This window comes from Coloeus monedula, assembly GCF_965178545.1.
Source record: "Coloeus monedula genome assembly, chromosome: 2".
Taxonomy (NCBI): domain Eukaryota; kingdom Metazoa; phylum Chordata; class Aves; order Passeriformes; family Corvidae; genus Coloeus; species Coloeus monedula.
In genome coordinates this window covers 119350022-119367519 of record NC_138782.1, presented here as the reverse complement: position 1 = coordinate 119367519, position 17498 = coordinate 119350022, and the positions used below count along the sequence as shown (strand labels likewise).

The window sequence follows — 17498 nt, the reverse complement described above, 5'->3', positions numbered from 1 at the left end:
GATTGGGACAGGCCCTGGCACCCGGATCCGTGTCCGTGGGATGGGGACAGGCCCTGGCACCCGGATCCGTGTCCGTGGGATGGGGACAGGAGGTGGCACCCGGATCCGTGTCCATGGGATTGGGACAGGAGGTGGCACCCGGATCCGTGTCTGTGGGATTGAGAGAAGCCCCCAAGCCCGGGGGACTCCTGATGGATCCGATTTGGGAACGGAGCCTGAATCCTTGGCTCCACAATTCCACGGTGATGGATCCGAGGTTGTTTTTCCTCCTTTTGCCCTTGGGATTATCCCAAAAACTCCGGAAGCAGAGCCACGGGGTTCAACTCTACCTTTATTTTCCGCTTGGGGCCCCAGGGGGTCCCGGCAGCGCGAAGGGTCAGGAGGGGAGAGGAGGCAGCGGCGGTGACAATTCCCCCCTGGAAGGGGGATCCGGAGGGGCGGCAGCAGCAGCGGGATCGCCCGGCTACTCTCTGGGAACGAGGGGAAAAAGCGGGATGAGCCCGGCGTTATCCCACGGGGGCGTTTTTTTGGAGGGTCCCGGACTCACATGGCGTTTTCCTTGTAGTGCTGGAGCGCCTGCTCGGCCACGATCTCCATGAACCTGGGATCGTCCCACGGGATGTCCCCGGGCACGGTCAGCGACAGCGGCTCCGAGTCGAAGAGCTGCACCGTCACCTGCGTGTCCGGCGGCGCCGACGGATCCTCGGGATTCGGGGCCTTGGACAGCACCTGGGAGGGCGACAGCGCCGTCATCCCGTGGGATAATCCCACGTTGTGAGGCCGGGAATCTGGGAACGGCCGCGGGAGCACCGGGAGAGCCCCAGGCGGGCCCCTGACCTTGGCTCCCATCCCGGCAGCCGCATCCAGAGCCGAGAGATTCCCGGCCGGAGCACAAAGGGCCCTTTGTGGCCCTGTCCCACTTTCCCGGCCCCGTTCCCGGCCCCAATCCCGGCCTCACCGTGGTGACCTGCAGGAAGCCGTCGGATCCCTGGGTGTAGTTGGCCAGGCGGGACACCCAGCCGAACTGGCGGTTCAGCTGGTCCAGCAGGCCGGAGGTGTTGAGCATTTCCTCCTGGAATTCCCGGAGCAGGGAATCGTAGCGGCGCGTGAAGCGCTCGGCCACGCGCACGGCGTCCTCCAGCTGCTCCCGCAGCTCCCGCTGCGACGGATCCGCCTGCCCGCAGTCTGGGAATGGGATGGGCGGGGGGGGGTCAGCACGGCCCGGGGGGGTTCGGCCCATCCCTTCTCATCCCATCCCGTCCCCACCCCATCCCCATCCCATCCCCATCCCATCCCCATCCCATGCCATCCCCGTTCCCATCCCATCCCCATCCCCATCCCCATCCTATCCCCATCCCCATCCCATCCCATCCCATCCCATCCCATCCCATCCCATCCCATCCCATCCCATCCCATCCCTATCCCCATCCCATCCCCATTCCCATCCCGTCCCCATCCCATCCCATCCCCACTCCATCCCCATCCCCATCCCTTCTCATCCCATCCCAATCCCCATCCCATCCCCATCCCGTCCCCATCCCATCCCATCCCATCCCCACCCCATTCCATCCCCATTCCATCCCCATCCCATCCCCATTCCATCCCCATCCCATCCCCATCCCATCCCCATCCATCCCATCCCATCCCCATCCCATCCCCATCCCATCCCCATCCCATCCCCACCCCATTCCATCCCCATTCCATCCCCATTCCATCCCCATTCCATCCCATCCCCATCCCATCCCCACCCCCACCCCATCCCCATCCCTTCTCATCCCATCCCATCCCATCCCGTCCCCACCCCATCCCCATCCCCATCCCCATCCCAATCCCCATCCCATCCCCATCCATCCCATCCCATCCCATCCCCATCCCATCCCCATCCCATCCCCGTTCCCATCCCATCCCCATCCCAATCCCCATCCCATCCCCATCCCCATCCTATCCCCATCCCCACCCCATCCCCATCCCTTCTCATCCCATCCCATCCCATCCCCATCCCATCCCATCCCATCCCTATCCCCATCCCATCCCCATTCCCATCCCGTCCCCATCCCATCCCATCCCCACCCCATCCCCATCCCTTCTCATCCCATCCCATCCCCATCCCATCCCATCCCATCCCCACCCCATCCCCATCCCTTCTCATCCCATCCCAATCCCCATCCCATCCCCATCCCGTCCCCATCCCATCCCATCCCCACCCCATTCCATCCCCATTCCATCCCCATTCCATCCCCATTCCATCCCCATCCCATCCCCATCCCATCCCCATCCCATCCCCATTCCCATCCCGTCCCCATCCCATCCCATCCCCACCCCATCCCATCCCTTCTCATCCCATCCCATCCCATCCCATCCCATCCCCACCCCATCCCCATCCCCATCCCAATCCCCATCCCATCCCCATCCCATCCCATTCCATCCCCACCCCATCCCTTCTCATTCCATCCCGTCCCCATTCCATCCCCATTTCATCCCCATCCCATCCCATTCCCATCCCCATTCCCATCCCCTTTCCCACTCCCATCCCCATCCCACCCCACCCAATCCCCATTCCCATTCCCATTCCCATTCCCATCCCCATTCCCATCCCCATTCCCATCCCCATTCCCATTCCCGGCTCACCGAGGGCCAGGATCTCCCGGCACTGCTCGCACTCATCCCGCATCCGCAGGCAGCCGGCCGAGTTCCGCCGGATCTCCCGGCAAACCATCCGGTCATCGCTGAAATTCCGGGATTCTGTGGGAATTCCAGGCCGGCCTCAGCTTCCCAAATTCCCCCCCAACCCCGGGATGTCCCCCCAGGTGCCATAGAAGTGTTTTTTTCATGGAATTTGGGCTCCTCCCATCCCCAGGGATTCGGCGGCAGACGGTGACGGCACCGGCTGCAGCATTCCCAAAAAAAACACCGGCAGCCATCCCAAAGAAAACAAACACCCAAAAAACACCGGCAGCAATCCCAAAGAAAACAAACACCTGCAACGTTCCCAAAAACAACACCGGCAGCAATCCCCAAAAAAAACAAACACCAAAAAAACACCGGCTGCAATCCCAAAAAAAAACAAACACCAAAAAAACACCGGCGGCAATCCCAAAAAGAAAAACAAACACCTGCAACATTCCCAAAAAACACTGACATCAATCCCATAAAAACCAAACACCTGCAACATTCCCAAAAAACCCCATTCCCAGGATGGCAGCGGCTCCGGCAGCCGGGACTGAGGTGGGACAACATCCCAAAATCCCGGCCCACGAACAGCGGCGCTTGTGATTCCCACGGGAATTCCTAGATGCGTCCTGTTAGGGTTGAGCTCATCCTCTTAAGTTCCAAGGATTTTTCGGGAATCTCATCCCTAAAGCAGCCAAGGATTTGGGATCGCAGGGCCCCAATCCCATTACCTGGCCCGAAGCCTCCCGAGGGATGCTCCCAACTTCCGTGGGCGTCCTCCAGCATGCGCTGGGTGATCTGGAAGAGCGGCTGGAAGAGGTGCTGGAAGCCGCGGTGCGGGTGCTGGAAAAGCGGGAAGAGATCCCGGGAGGAGCGGCGGAGGCGCTGCGGGAAGCGCAGGCGCTGCACCGGCGGCCGCAGGGCCTCGCGGAAACCCCCGAAGGGCGCCTGGAAAAAGGGATGGAGCCAGCCGGACACCTGGGAGCTGTCCCGGAAAATGTCGGTGACGCCGTCCTCCAGCATTCCAAAGCGCTCCTCCAGCTCCTCCAGCTGCTGCTCCTGGCGCTCGTCCCGCTCCAGCAGCGAGTCCAGGCGCTCGCCGTCCACCCAGATGGAGATGGGAGACGAGTGGTTCAGGAATTCCTCCAGCTGCCGGGAACGGCGGCGGGATCAACGTCCGGCCATTCCCGGGATCCCCGTGTCCCGGCTTTCCATCCCTCCGTTTAACGGGAACGGCGGCGGGATCAACGTCCGGCCATTCCCGGGATCCCCGTGTCCCGGCTTTCCAGCCCTCCGTTTAACGGGAATGGCGGCGGGATCAACGTCCGGCCATTCCCGGGATCCCCGTGTCCCAGCTTTCCATCCCTCTGTTTAATGGGAACGGCCATTCCCGGGATCCCCGTGTCCCAGCTTTCCATCCCTCTGTTTAATGGGAACGGCCATTCCCGGGATCCCCGTGTCCCGGCTTTCCAGCCCTCCATGTAACAGGAACGGCCATTCCCGGGATCCCCGTGTCCCTGCTTTCCATCTCTCTGTTTAACGGGAACGGCCATTCCCGGGATCCCCGTGTCCCTGCTTTCCATCTCTCTGTTTAACGGGAACGGCCATTCCCGGGATCCCCGTGTCCCGGCTTTCCAGCCCTCCATTTAATGGGAACGGCCATTCCCGGGATCCCCGTGTCCCGGCTTTCCATCCCTCCATTTAATGGGAACGGCCATTCCCGGGATCCCCGTGTCCCAGCTTTCCATCCCTCTGTTTAACGGGAATGGCGGCGGGATCATGGCCCGGCCATTCCCGGGATCCCCGTGTCCCTGCTTTCCATCTCTCCGTTTAACGGGAACGGCCATTCCCGGGATCCCCGTGTCCCGGCTTTCCATCTCTCCATTTAACAGGAACGGCCATTCCCGGGATCCCCGTGTCCCTGCTTTCCATCCCTCTGTTTAACGGGAACGGCCATTCCCGGGATCCCCGTGTCCCTGCTTTCCATCTCTCCGTTTAACGGGAATGGCGGCGGGATCAAGGCCCAGCCATTCCCGGGATCCCCGTGTGTGCTGTGGGATCCCCACCGTGGCAGTTCTCCAGTTAATGGGAATGGGATCAGGGAAAATCCGGCCAATCCTGGTATCCCTGGGTGCTGTGGGACCCCCCACCTGCCTGCCCTCAGGGAATGGGAGTGGGATCACACTGAATTCCCCCTTTTCCCGGTATCCCGGTGCCCCTCAGCTCCTGACCCGTTGGCTAATGGGAACGGGATCATCCCAAATCCCCCCTTTTCCCAGTGTCCCAACATCCCTCAGCCCCTGACCCTCTGGCTAACGGGACTGGGACCATCCCAATCCCGCCTTTTCCCGATATCCCGATATCCCGACATCCCTCAGCCCCTGACCCTGTGGCTAACGGGCCTGAGCCCATCCCAAATCCCCCTTTTCCCAGTATCCCGATATCCCTCACCTCCTGACCCTGTGGCTAACGGGCCTGAGCCCATCCCAAATCCCCCTTTTCCCGGTATCCCGATATCCCTCTCCTCCTGACCCTGTGGCTAACGGGCCGGGGCCCATCCCCACCCCCCTTTTCCCGGTATCCTGATATCCCTCACCTCCTGACCCTGTGGCTAACGGGCCGGGGCCCATCCCAAATCCCCCTTTTCCCGGTATCCCGATATCCCTCTCCTCCTGACCCTGTGGCTAACGGGCCTGAGCCCATCCCAAATCCCACTTTTCCCGATGTCCCGATATCCCTCACCTCCTGACCCTGTGGCTAACGGGCCGGGGCCCATCCCCACCCCCCTTTTCCCGGTGTCCCGATATCCCTCACCTCCTGACCCTGTGGCTAACGGGCCGGGGCCCATCCCAAATCCCCCTTTTCCCGGTATCCCGATATCCCTCTCCTCCTGACCCTGTGGCTAACGGGCCGGGGCCCATCCCAAATCCCCCTTTTCCCGATGTCCCGATATCCCTCACCTCCTGACCCTGTGGCTAACGGGCCTGAGCCCATCCCAAATCCCCCTTTTCCCGGTATCCCGATATCCCTCACCTCCTGACCCTGTGGCTAACGGGCCGGGGCCCATCCCAAATCCCCCTTTTCCCGGTATCCCGGTGTCCCGGGTGCCTCACCTGGCGCCCCACGAGCCCGGCCCCGCTGCGGCAGGTGCGGGAGTAGAAGCGGAGGCAGCGCTGCCTCAGGCAGGGCTTGCAGCGCTCCCACAGCGCCAGCGCCGTCCCGTTGCAGCGCTCGCCCCGCGCCGCCAGCTCCTGCTCCTTCTGCCGCGCCAGCTGCACCGCTTCCTGCAGGGAATTCCGGCCCTCAGCCCCGCCGGCAGCCGCTGCTCCCCCGCCGCGGCATCCCCAGATTCCCGGGACACACCGACCCTCCCCCCCGGCACAGCATTCCCAGACTCCCGGCATGCAACGATCCCCGGGAAAGCATTCCCAGGCTGCCAGGACGCACCAACTCCCCGGCACAGCATTCCCAGACTCCCGGGACGCAGCGATCCCAAGCACGTCATTCCCAGACTCCCGGGACGCAGCAATTCCCAGCACAGCATTCCCAGGCTCCCGGGACGCAGCAATTCCAAGCACAGCATTCCCAGGCTCCCGGGACGCAGCAATTCCAAGCACAGCATTCCCAGGCTCCCGGGAGCCGCTGCTTCCCGCCACGGCATTCCCAGATTCTTGGGACACAGCAATTCCCAGCACAGCATTCCCAGACTCCCGGGACACACCAACCCCCCCCCGGCACAGCATTCCCAGATTCCTGGGACGCAGCAATCCCAAGCACAGCATTCCCAGATTCCCGGGACGCAGCGATCCCAAGCACGGCATTCCCAGGCTCCCGGGACACAGCAATTCCCAGCACAGCATTCCCAGATTCCTGGGACACAGCAATTCCCAGCACAGCATTCCCAGATTCCCGGGATGCAACAATCCCCGGGAAAGCATTCCCAGATTCCTGGGACACACCAACCCCCAGCACAGCATTCCCAGATTCCTGGGACACACCAACCCCCAGCATGGCATTCCCAGACTCCCAGGACACACCAACCCCCCCCCCCCCCCCCCCCCGGCAGAGCATTCCCAGATTCCCGGGATGCAGCAATCCCCGGGAAAGCATTCCCCCGATTCCAGGACACACCGACCCCTGGCACAGCATCCCCCATTCCCGGGACACCCCGATCCTGACACAGCATTCCCGGGATGGCATTTCCTGACTCCCAGGACACACCGACCCCTGGCACAGCATTCCCTGTTCCCAGGACACGCCAATCCCTGACGCAGCATTCCCAGAACTCCCAGGACACCCCCATCCTGACACAGCATTCCCAGACTCCCAGGACACCCCCATCCTGACACAGCATTCCCAGACTCCCAGGACACCCCCATCCTGACACAGCATTCCCAGACCCCCGGGACACCATTCCTGGGACGCCAACCCCCATTCTCAGGATGCCACCCCCACTCCCGGGACACCATTCCCGGGATGCCATCGCCCATTCCCAGCCTGGCATCCCCCATTCCCGGGATGCCATCCCCCATTCCCGACACGCCATCCCCCATTCCCGACACGCCATCCCCCATTCCTGACAGGCCATCTCCCATTCCCATCCCCAATCCCCCATTCCCATCCCCCATTCCCAGCCCCCATTCCCAGCCCCCCATCCCCCATTCCCATCCCCCATTCCCAGCCCCCCATCCCCCATTCCCATCCCCCATTCCCATCCCCCATTCCCATCCCCCATTCCCAGCCCCCCACCCCCCATTCCCATCCCCCATTCCCATCCCCCATTCCCACCCCCCATTCCCGCCCCCCATTCCCGCCCCCATCCCATTCCCGCTCTCCAGGACCTCCTTGCGGCGCTTGGTGTCGTGCAGGGAGTGCAGCAGCGCCTGGTGCTCCTTGCTGCTCTCATCCATCAGGGATTTCATCCTCCTCACCCCGTGGATCGCGTTCTCCACCTCGGCGTCGATCCACTTGCTGCCCGCCGCCGAGAGCTCTGCGGGGAAATCCGGGAGAGAACGGGGAAAAGGGGGGGAAAGAATGGGAAAAGGGAGGGGGAGAGCGGGGGGAAGGAATTGGGAAAAGAATGGGAAAAGGGGATGAAAAGAGTGGGGAAAGAAGGGGGAAAGGAATTGGGAAAAGAAGGGGGAAAGAAGGGGGAAAGAAGGGGGAGAGCGGGGGGAAGGAATTGGGAAAAGAATGGGAAAAGGGGATGAAAAGAGTGGGGAAAGAAGGGGGAAAGGAATTGGGAAAATATGGGAAAGGGGAGGAAAAGAATGGGAAAAGAAGGGGGAAAAGAAGGGGGAAAAGGATTGGGAAAAGGGGATGAAAAGAATGGGAAAAGAAGGGGGAAAGAATTGGGAAAACAATTGGGAAAAGCATTGGGAAAAGGGGATGAAAAGAATGGGAAAAGAAGGGGGAAAGAAGGGGAGAAATGAAGGGAAAAGGGGAAAGGGGGAAAAGAAGGGGGAAATGGGGGGGAAGGGGGAGAAAGGGGGGAAAAGGGGGGAAAAGGGGAGGGAAAAGGGGGAAAAAAGGGGGGAAAAAGGAAGAAGAGGAGGCTCCTTCCATCAGCTCCCAGATATTTGTGGGAGCAGAGCCCCGGCCCCGTTCCCACTCCCAGAACCCCGGAAAAGGGATCCCAAAAGCCCTCCTGGGATGGGGGATCCTCGACCAGGATTGGGCCTCCCACCCCCAGGAATGGAGCCCCGGGATAACTCTGTGTCCTCCCTGTCCCACGGATCCCATCCCACGGATCCCATCCCATGGATCCCATCCCATGGATCCCATCCCATGGATCCCATCCCATCCCATGGATCCCATCCCACGGATCCCATCCCATGGATCCCATCCCATCCCATGGATCCCATCCCATGGATCCCATCCCATGGATCCCATCCCATCCCATGGATCCCATCCCAGGGATGATTCCATGACACCCCCCCCAAAAGAGACCCCGTGACCCCCCAAAAGGAGCCCCCCCCAAAAGGAGCCCCCCCATCCCAACCCCTCCCCAGAAGGAGACCCCGTGAGCCCCCCAAAATGAGACCCCCCCCCCAAAATGAGACCCCCCCCAAAATGAGACCCCCCCCCCCCAAAATGAGCCCCGGTGCCCCCCATCCCAACCCCCCCCAAAATGAGACCCCCCCCCCCCAAAATGAGCCCTGGTGCCCCCCATCCCAAACTCCCCCAAAATGAGACCCCCATCCCAAACCCCCCCAAAATGAGACTCCGTGACCCCCCATCCCCAAATCCCCTCAAAATAAGACCCCATGACCCCCCCAAAAGGAGCCCCCGTGACCCCCCCATCCCCAAAACCCCCCCAAAATGAGACCCCCCATCTCAAACCCCCCCAAAATGAGCCCCGGTGCCCCCCACCCCCAAAACCCCCCAAAATGAGACCCCCATCCCCAAACGCCCCCAAAATGAGAACCCCCATCCCCAAAACCCCCCCAAAATGAGACCCCCCCTTACAAACCTCCCAAAATGAGACCTCGTGACCCCCCCATCCCCAACCCCCCCAAAATGAGACCCCGTGACCCCCCCATCCCCAAAACCCCCCAAAATGAGACCCCCATCCCCAAAACCCCCCCAAAATGAGACCCCCCCTTACAAACCTCCCAAAATGAGACCTCGTGACCCCCCCGTTCCAACCCCCCCCCCAAAACGAAACCCCTTGACCCCCCCATCCCCAAACCCCCCAAAATGAGACCCCGTGACCCCCCCAAAATGAGCCCCCCCTTACAACCCCCCCCAAAATGAGCCCCCGTGACCCCCCCCCGCTCCAACGCCCCCCAAAAGGAGCCCCCGTGACCCCCCCGTTCCAAACCCCCCCCCAAAACGAAACCCCTTGACCCTCCCATCCCCAACCCCCCCCCAAAATGAGCCCCCGTGACCCCCCCAAAATGACCCGACCCCCCCCCCCAAAATGAGCCCCCCTCCCCCACCTTTGAGCTCGCCGGGGGGCACGAGCCCCCGCGCCCCCCCCCAGGCCAGCAGGGCGAGCAGCGCCAGCAGCGCCATGGTCCCTGCGGGGGGGGAGGGGAGGGGGGGTCAGCGCCGGGCTGCCCCTCCCCCAAACCCCCCCAACCCCCCCCCAAACCCCCCTGCCCCTCCCCCAACCCCCCCAACCCCCCCCAAACCACGGGACTCTGACTCATCCCCCCCCCCCCCCTTCGGGATTTCGGGAATTGGCGCTGCCCGAGCCAGCACCGGGACGGGGGGGGGGGGTCCTTGGGGGGGTTTGGGGGGTCCCTGAGGGGGTTTGGGGGGTCCCTGAGGGGGTTTGGGGGTCCCTGAGGGGATGGGGGGTCCCTGGGGGGGTTTGGGGGGTGCCGGGGGGAATTTGGGGTGACCCTGGGGGGGTTTGGGGTGTCCCTGGAAGGGATTTGGGGGGTCCCTGGGGGGGTTTGGGGTGACCCTGGCGGGATTTGGGGAGTCCCTGGAGGGGGCTGGGGTGTCCCTGGAGGGGGGATTTGGGGTGTCCCTGAGGGGGTTTGGGGGTCCCTGAGGGGGTGGGGGGTCCCTGGGGGGGTTTGGGGGGTGCCGGGGGGAATTTGGGATGTCCCTGGAGGGATTTGGGGTGTCCCTGGGGGGTTTTGGGGAGACACGGGGGGATTTGGGGGGTCCCTGGGGGGGTTTGGGGTGTCCCCTGAATTCCCTCGGGGGGGGTTTGGAGGGTCCCTGAGGGGCTTTTGGGGGGTCCCCGGGAGGAGTTTGGGGTGACACGGGGGGGCTGAGGGGTCCCCGGGGGGGAGTTTGGGGTGTCCCTGAGGGGGGTTGAGGGGTCCCCGGGGGGGAGTTTGGGGTGTCCCTGGGAGGGTTTGAGGGGTCCCCTGAATTCCCCCGGGGGGGTTTGGGGAATGGACCTGGAACGGGGGGGGCCGGGATCCCCCAATCCCAATCCCGATCCCAAAAAAGGAGCACCCCCAGTGTCCCCCCCCCTCCCCCCCCCCCCGTGGGAGCCGCCGCCCGCTCCGGGATTGCGCAATTCCCAACCCCCCCTTCCCAAAAATCTTGTGCAATGCGGGCTCGGCCCGGGGGGGGAAGGGGGGGGGAGGGGGCGCGGTGCCCAAAATCCTCCCCTCCCCCCCCGCAGGTGACACTGCCGCCCCAAACAACCCCCCCGAATCCCAAACAACCCCCCCTTATCCCAAACAACCCCCCCGAATCCCAAACAACCCCCCCCTTATCCCAAATAACCCCCCCGAATCCCAAATAACCCCCCCTTATCCCAAACAACCCCCCCTTATCCCAAACAACCCCCCCGAATCCCAAATAACCCCTCCGAATCCCAAACAACCCCCCCCTTATCCCAAATAACCCCCCCTTATCCCAAATAACCCCCCGAATCCCAAACAACCCCCCCCTTATCCCAAATAACCCCCCTTATCCCAAACAACCCCCCCTTATCCCAAACAACCCCCCGAATCCCAAACAACCCCCCCTTATCCCAAATAACCCCCCCGAATCCCAAACAACCCCCCCCTTATCCCAAACAACCCCCCCCTTATCCCAAACAACCCCCCCGAATCCCAAACAACCCCCCCGAATCCCAAATCCCCCCTCCCCCATCCCGGCCCCGCTCCATCCTGCCCGGCGCAGGGAATTGTGGGAAACTCCCGCGGAGCATCCGCCCCGCTCCATCCCCTCCCCCCGCCCCCGCATCGGGACCCCCCAAAAACCGCCCGGGGGGTGGGGGGGCAGAAGGGATTTAGGGAAGGGAACCTGGGAATTCGGGAACCTGGGAATTCGGGAACCTGGGAATTCGGGAACCTGGCATTTAGGGAATCTGGGATTTAGGGAAAGGCCGTGCCCGATTTAGGGAAGGGAGAGGGAGGGGTTTAGGGGAGGAAATCTGGGAATCTGGGAATTTCGGAGGGGATTTGGGGAAGAGAAGGGATTCCTAAGGCAAGGGGTTTAGGGAAGGGAAATCTGGGAATTTGGGGAGGGATTTAGCGAAGGGATTTAGGGCAGGGAAGGATTCCCAAGGGGAGGGAAGGATTCCCACGGGAAGGGATTTCGGGAAGGGAAGGATTCCCAAGGGGAGGGAAGGATTCCCAAGGGGAGGGAAGGATTCCCGAGGCAGGGCCGGGAATCCCGGGAATGCCGCACCGCTCCGCTCCGCTCCGGGCCCGCTCGGCGCTGCCGCCGCCCCCGCCCCGGGAGCTCTTTATCCGCTCGGCCCGGGCCCGCCCCGCCCCGGGAGCTCCCGCCCCGCTCCCGCCCCGCTCCCGGAGCTCCTGGAGCTCCCGCCCCGATCCCGGAGCTCCCGCCCCGCTCCCGCCCCGCTCCCGGAGCTCCCGCCCCGATCCCGGAGCTCCCGCCCCGCTCCCGCCCCGCTCCCGCAGCTCCTGGAGCTCCCGCTCCGATCCCGGAGCTCCCTCCCCGATCCCGGAGCTCCCGCCCCGATCCCGGAGCTCCCTCCCCGATCCCGGAGCTCCCGCCCCGATCCCGCCCCGCTCCCGCAGCTCCCGGAGCTCCCGCCCCGCTCCCGCCCCGATCCCGGAGCTCCTGGAGCTCCCTCCCCGCTCCCGCCCCGCTCCCGGAGCTCCCGTCCCTCCCCACTCCCGGAGCCCCCGCAGCTCCTCTCCCGTCCCGCTCCCGAAGCTCCCTCCCCGCTCCCGCTCCGCTCCCGGAACTCCTTTCCCGCTCCCGACCCGCTCCGCTCCCGGAGCTCCCGCCCCACTCCCGCTCCGCTCCCGTCCCGCTCCCCGAGCTCCTCTCCCGCCCCGCTCCTGCCCCGCTCCCGTCCTGCTCTCGCAGCTCCTCTCCCTCTCCTGCCCCGCTCCCGCAGCTCCCGGAGCTCCCGCCCCGCTCCCGCCCCGCTCCCGGAGCCCCTCTCCCGCTCCTTCCCCTCTCCCGCTCCTGGAGCTCCCGCAGCTCCCGCCCCACTCCCGGAGCCCCCGGAGCTCCCGCCCCGCTCCTGCCCCTCTCCCTCTCCCGGAGCTCCGCTCCCTCCCCGCTCCGCTCCCGTCCCGCTCCCGGAGCTCCCTCCCCGCTCCCGCTCCGCTCCCGCAGCCCCGTTCCCGGAACTCCGCTCCCGCTCCCGACCCTCTCCGCTCCCGAAGCTGCCGCCCCGCTCCTTCCCCGCTCCCGGAGCTCGTCTCCCTCTTCCGCTCCTCTTCTTCTCCCGCTCCTCTCCTTCTCCCGCTCCTCTCCCGCTCCCGGAACTCCGCTCCCGCTCCTTCCCCGCTCCCGCAGCTCCCGCCCCGCTCCTTCCCCGCTCCCGCAGCTCCCGCCCCGCTCCGCTCCTGATTTACCCAAACGCGAATATCGATCTACTATCGATATCCAGCTGAGCCGGCCGAAAGCTCTCCAGCAGTTTGGAGTTAGAATTTATGTTTTATTGGCGCCGGGCTCTGCGTGGGAGAGCTCCCGGAGACGCAGGGCCCCGATCCAAGCAAACACAAAGCTTTCTATTTACCAAAATTACGAATATCCAAAATGCCAATGCATATTCATAACATCAACACCTCCCGTTCTCCGCTTCGTATGCAAATGAGCTCAAATGTCATTAGTGCGTGCTCTGAATTGGGTCGGTGGTCTCGAATTGGGTCGGTGGTCCCAGACAGATGAAGTAACTCATCTTCCTCACTTTGATCTTTTTGCCTTTCTGAGCTTTAACAATCTTAATTACTTTAGCGGCCTCCAAATTCCCTCTTGCGTGACTTTTGGCCGGGCTCCCACCGAGGGAGGAAACCGGGAATTGTCCTCGTTCCCGACACGGCCGATCCATGGTTCTGCTGCTCGCTCTGAGCACAGCTCAGCAATCACGCAGATGACAGATCAGCAATTATTCACTAATCAATTACTGACACCTTGAAACCCCTTTCAGGTCCAGCTCTCGGAACTGTTTTAATTAACTCTCGCTGGGCCCGAATCCTTCCTATCCCAACTCACCTCAACACAGCTCGCCCAGAACTCAAATCTTTATGTTCCTTTTAAAGCTGTGCTTCACTCCCGCTCCCGTCCCGCTCCACTCCCGCTCCGTTCCCACCCCGCTCCCTCACCCACTCCCGGAGCTCCCGGAGCTCCCGTCCCGCTCCCGGAGCTCTTCTCCCGCTCCCGGAGCTCCCGTCCCGCTCCCGGAGTTCCCGTCCCGCTCCCGGAGCTCTTCTCCCGCTCCCGGAGCTCTTCTCCCGCTCCCGGAGCTCCCGTCCGGCTCCCGGAGCTCTTCTCCCGTCCCGCTCCTGCTCCCGGAGCTCCCGTCCCGCTCCTGCTCCCGGAGTTCCCGTCCCGCTCCCGGAGCTCTTCTCCCGCTCCCGGAGCTCCCGTCCCGCTCCCGGAGTTCCCGTCCCGCTCCCGGAGCTCTTCTCCCGCTCCCGGAGTTCCCGTCCGGCTCCCGGAGCTCTTCTCCCGCCCCGCTCCGCTCCCGTCCCGCTCCCGGAGCTCCTCCCCACTCCTGCTCCGCTCCCGGAGCCCCCGTCCCGCTCCCGTCCTGCTCCCAGAGCTCCCGTCCCGCTCCCGCTCCCGGATCTCCCGTCCCGCTCCCGGAGCTCTTCTCCCGCCCCGCTCCGCTCCCGTCCCGCTCCCGGAGCTCCCGTCCCGCTCCCGCCCCACTCCCGCTCCGCTCCCGCAGCTTCTGGAGCTCCTGTCCCGATCCCGCTCCTGCTCCCGTCCCTCCCCGCTCCCGTCCCTCTCCCGCAGCTCCCGTCCCTCTCCCGTCCCTCCCCGCTCCCGGTCCCTCTCCCGCAGCTCCCGTCTCTCTCCCGTCCCTCCCCGCTCCCGGTCCCTCTCCCGCAGCTCCCGGTCCCTCTCCCGGTCCCTCTCCCGCAGCTCCCGGTCCCTCTCCCGGTCCCTCTCCCGCAGCTCCCGGTCCCTCTCCCGTCCCTCCCCGCTCCCGCCCCTCTCCCGCAGCTCCCGTCCCGCTCCCTCCCCGCTCCCGGTCCCGCCCCGCTCCCGGAGCTTTCTGGAACGGCCCCGGCCCCCCCCGCGCTGCCCCCGCCCGGTCCCGTGGCCCGGCCCGTGCCCGCCGTGCCCGCGCTCCCACGTTCCCAGCAACATTCCCGGAAATTCCCCACAACGGGAACGGGCCGGGGGGGGGGAGGGGGAGGTGCTGTTCACCCCCCCCCCGGCCCGGGGCTCCCCAAATTCTGCAGCCTGGGGGGGGCTCAACCCCGCCCCGCCCCCCAACACCCCCGGACCCCCCGAATTCCCGATCCTTCCTGGAGCTGCCGCATTCCAGCGGGGAAACTGAGGCACGGAGTCCCCCCCTCACCCATCCCCCACCCCGCTCCCATCCGCGACCCCCCCAAAATTCCCCTTCCCCTCCCCCTCCCGCTCCTGTCGCCGAAAACCGGGAATCGAGCTCTGCACGCGCCGGGAGCACGGGAAGGATTTTCCAGGGAATATTCCCGCCCAGCGGGGAGAAGAAAAATGTATAAAAAATATTTTAAAAATAAATATAAAAATAAATAAAAATAAATAAATATAAAAGTAAAGAAATAAATGAATAAAGAAATAAATGAATAAAGAAATAAATGAATAAAGAAATAAACGAATAAATATTTGAAGGATACTTAAATAATTATAAAAAATAAAAATTAAAAAAATATAGAGAGAAATAAATATTTCTAGGAGAAATAAATAATATATATAGATATTTAAATTTAAATATAGATATTTAAAATACAGAAATAAATGTTTCGATATCAAATAAATAATTAGGAAAAATAAATATTGAATAAATAAATAAATATTTCCAAAAATGAATATTTTTTTAAAAATATGGAAATTGATATTCGAAGAATAAGTAAATAATTATAAAAACAAATGTTTAAAAAAAAAAATCTTTCAAGAAGAAATAAATAAACATTAAAATAATTTTTAAAAAAAGAAATAGAGAAATAAATAGAGACACAAATCTATTAATTAAATATTAATTAATTAACTAATTAATTTCCTGGCTACATTTACACTCGAAACAATTCCTTGGATGCGAGCAAGGATCGTTTGCGGAACATCCCCGCTCCCGAAATTCTCCCGGCTCTTCCAAGGAACCGCTTTCTCCTTGGAATCCGCGGGGTCGGGATGCGCCTCCCTTATCTCCCGAACCCAGACATTCCCGGGAGAGGGAAATCCAGGGATTTGGGCGGGGCCGAGCTCGCCCTTATCGCGGCCAGGGCCTGCTAATCCCTGATAAGAGCGCCTGGCACGGATCCAGGAATTCCTCCGGGATCCAGCGCCGCTCTGCGGGGCTTCCAAGGATTTTCCAACGTCCCCTCCCCGCCCCCGCTGCTCCAGGGATTTCTTTGGGAAGGAATCCAAACTGTCCCATCCCGGGCCCCATTCCTGGTGCCGCCACGGGCGCATCCCACACCCCAAAAATCCCCAAAATTCACGAAACGGGGGAGTTTCTCCCTCCCCAAACTCGGGGGGTTCAGCCCCGCCCCACCCCCAAACATCCCCTGAGCCCCCCCCGGGGCCCCCCGAATTCCCGATCCTTCCTGGAGCTGCCGCATTCCAGCGGGGAAACTGAGGCACGGCCCCTCCCCCCCCCTGCTCCCAGCCCGATTCCCCCCCCCCCCCGGGCCATGGCTGATTCCAGGTCCTGACCCCAATCCCGGGAAAACAATGGGAACCGGCAGAACGGGTTGGAGCCGGGCGGGGGGCGGGACACGTCCGGTTCCCGCCCCCCTCGGCCCCCGCGGGAAGAGGGGACGGAGCAGCGGGATCGGGATCGGCAGCGGGATCGGGATCGGGGACCCCCGGCCCGGCTGCGGACCCCGGAGCGGGTACGGGACACGCGGGGGGGCTGCGGGACCCCGGGAATGCGGGCGGGATCCTGGGAATGAGCGCGGGACCCCGGGAATGCGGGGGGGATCCTGGGAATGCGGGCGGGATCCCGGGATCGGGTGCGGGACACCGGGATCGGGTGCGGGACCCCGGGATCGGGCGCGGAACCCCGGGAATGCGGGCGGGACCCCGGGAATGAGCGCGGGACCCCGGGAATGAGCGCGGGATCCCGGGATCGGGTGCGGGACCCCGGGAATGCGGGCGGGATCCCGGGATCGGGTGTGGGACCCCGGGAATGAGCGCGGGATCCCGGGAATGCGGGCGGGATCCCGGGATCGGGTGCGGGATCCCGGGATCGGGTGCGGGATCCCGGGAATGCGGGCGGGATCCCGGGATCGGGTGCGGGATCCCGGGAATGCGGGCGGGATCCCGGGATCGGGTGCGGGCCGGGCGCTCCCGCGCCGCGCTCCGCGGGGGCCGTGTCGGGACATGTCGCGCCAGGTTTTCCCAGCGTTTTCCCGGGGGATCCTTTTCCCTCCGGGATCCCGGCGGGGCCCCGGGGGTCGCTGCCCCACTTTGGGGGGGTCTCAGCGCGGGGGGGGGGGGGGGGGGGGTGTGGAAATTTGGGATCCAGCGCTGGGACGGGGCGGGGGCGGCCCTGGCTCTCGGGGTTCACTCCCGCCTCTATTCCCGCAGCTCCAGGACAGCCCTGCGGATCCGGGGACATTCCCTGGGATCGGGGACACCTCCCGGGAATCCGTGACCCCGGAGCAGCACCGGGGCGGTGACCTCGGTGCCCCTTCCCCCGGAAAGAGCCCGGACCTTCCTCCCCGGCCGCTTCCTCTTCCTGGGCACGGAACCCTTGGGGCCGCCGCTCCTGGGACTGCCGGAATTCCTGGGACAGCCCTGGGACACCCCTGGGACACCCGGGCGAGCTGAGGTGGCCCCTTGGCTCCCCGCTTGCCGGGGCCCATGTTGTGTTTGCCGTTCAGGAGGAAGGGGCGGAACGGGGATCCCCCCGAAGCCGCGGATCCCGGGATGTTCCACGAGCCCCACGCTCCCAAGGACTCGCCGGGAGCCGCCGGGCCCTGGCAGCC

The 17498-nt window shown here is 63.6% G+C and overlaps 1 protein-coding gene across 2 annotated transcripts; it reads right to left on the bottom strand.

Annotated features, from left to right (window-relative positions):
* Positions 1-311: 311 nt before the first annotated feature.
* CLU (clusterin) lies at positions 312-13022 on the bottom strand. Of its 2 annotated transcripts, none has more exons than XM_082302302.1 (9): positions 12927-13022; positions 9612-9692; positions 7512-7660; positions 5784-5954; positions 3402-3819; positions 2629-2742; positions 959-1185; positions 548-729; positions 312-470 (listed from the first exon to the last, which is right to left on the bottom strand). In XM_082302302.1, the coding sequence occupies exons 2-9, from the start codon at positions 9685-9687 to the stop codon at positions 464-466; spliced, it is 1344 nt and encodes a 447-aa protein (XP_082158428.1). In that variant the 5' UTR covers positions 9688-9692; positions 12927-13022; the 3' UTR covers positions 312-463. The 2 variants fall into 2 exon arrangements, with proteins under 2 accessions (XP_082158428.1, XP_082158427.1); XM_082302301.1 differs by lacking the exon at positions 12927-13022 and adding an exon at positions 11779-11829.
* Between the last annotated feature and the right edge of the window lie 4476 nt (positions 13023-17498).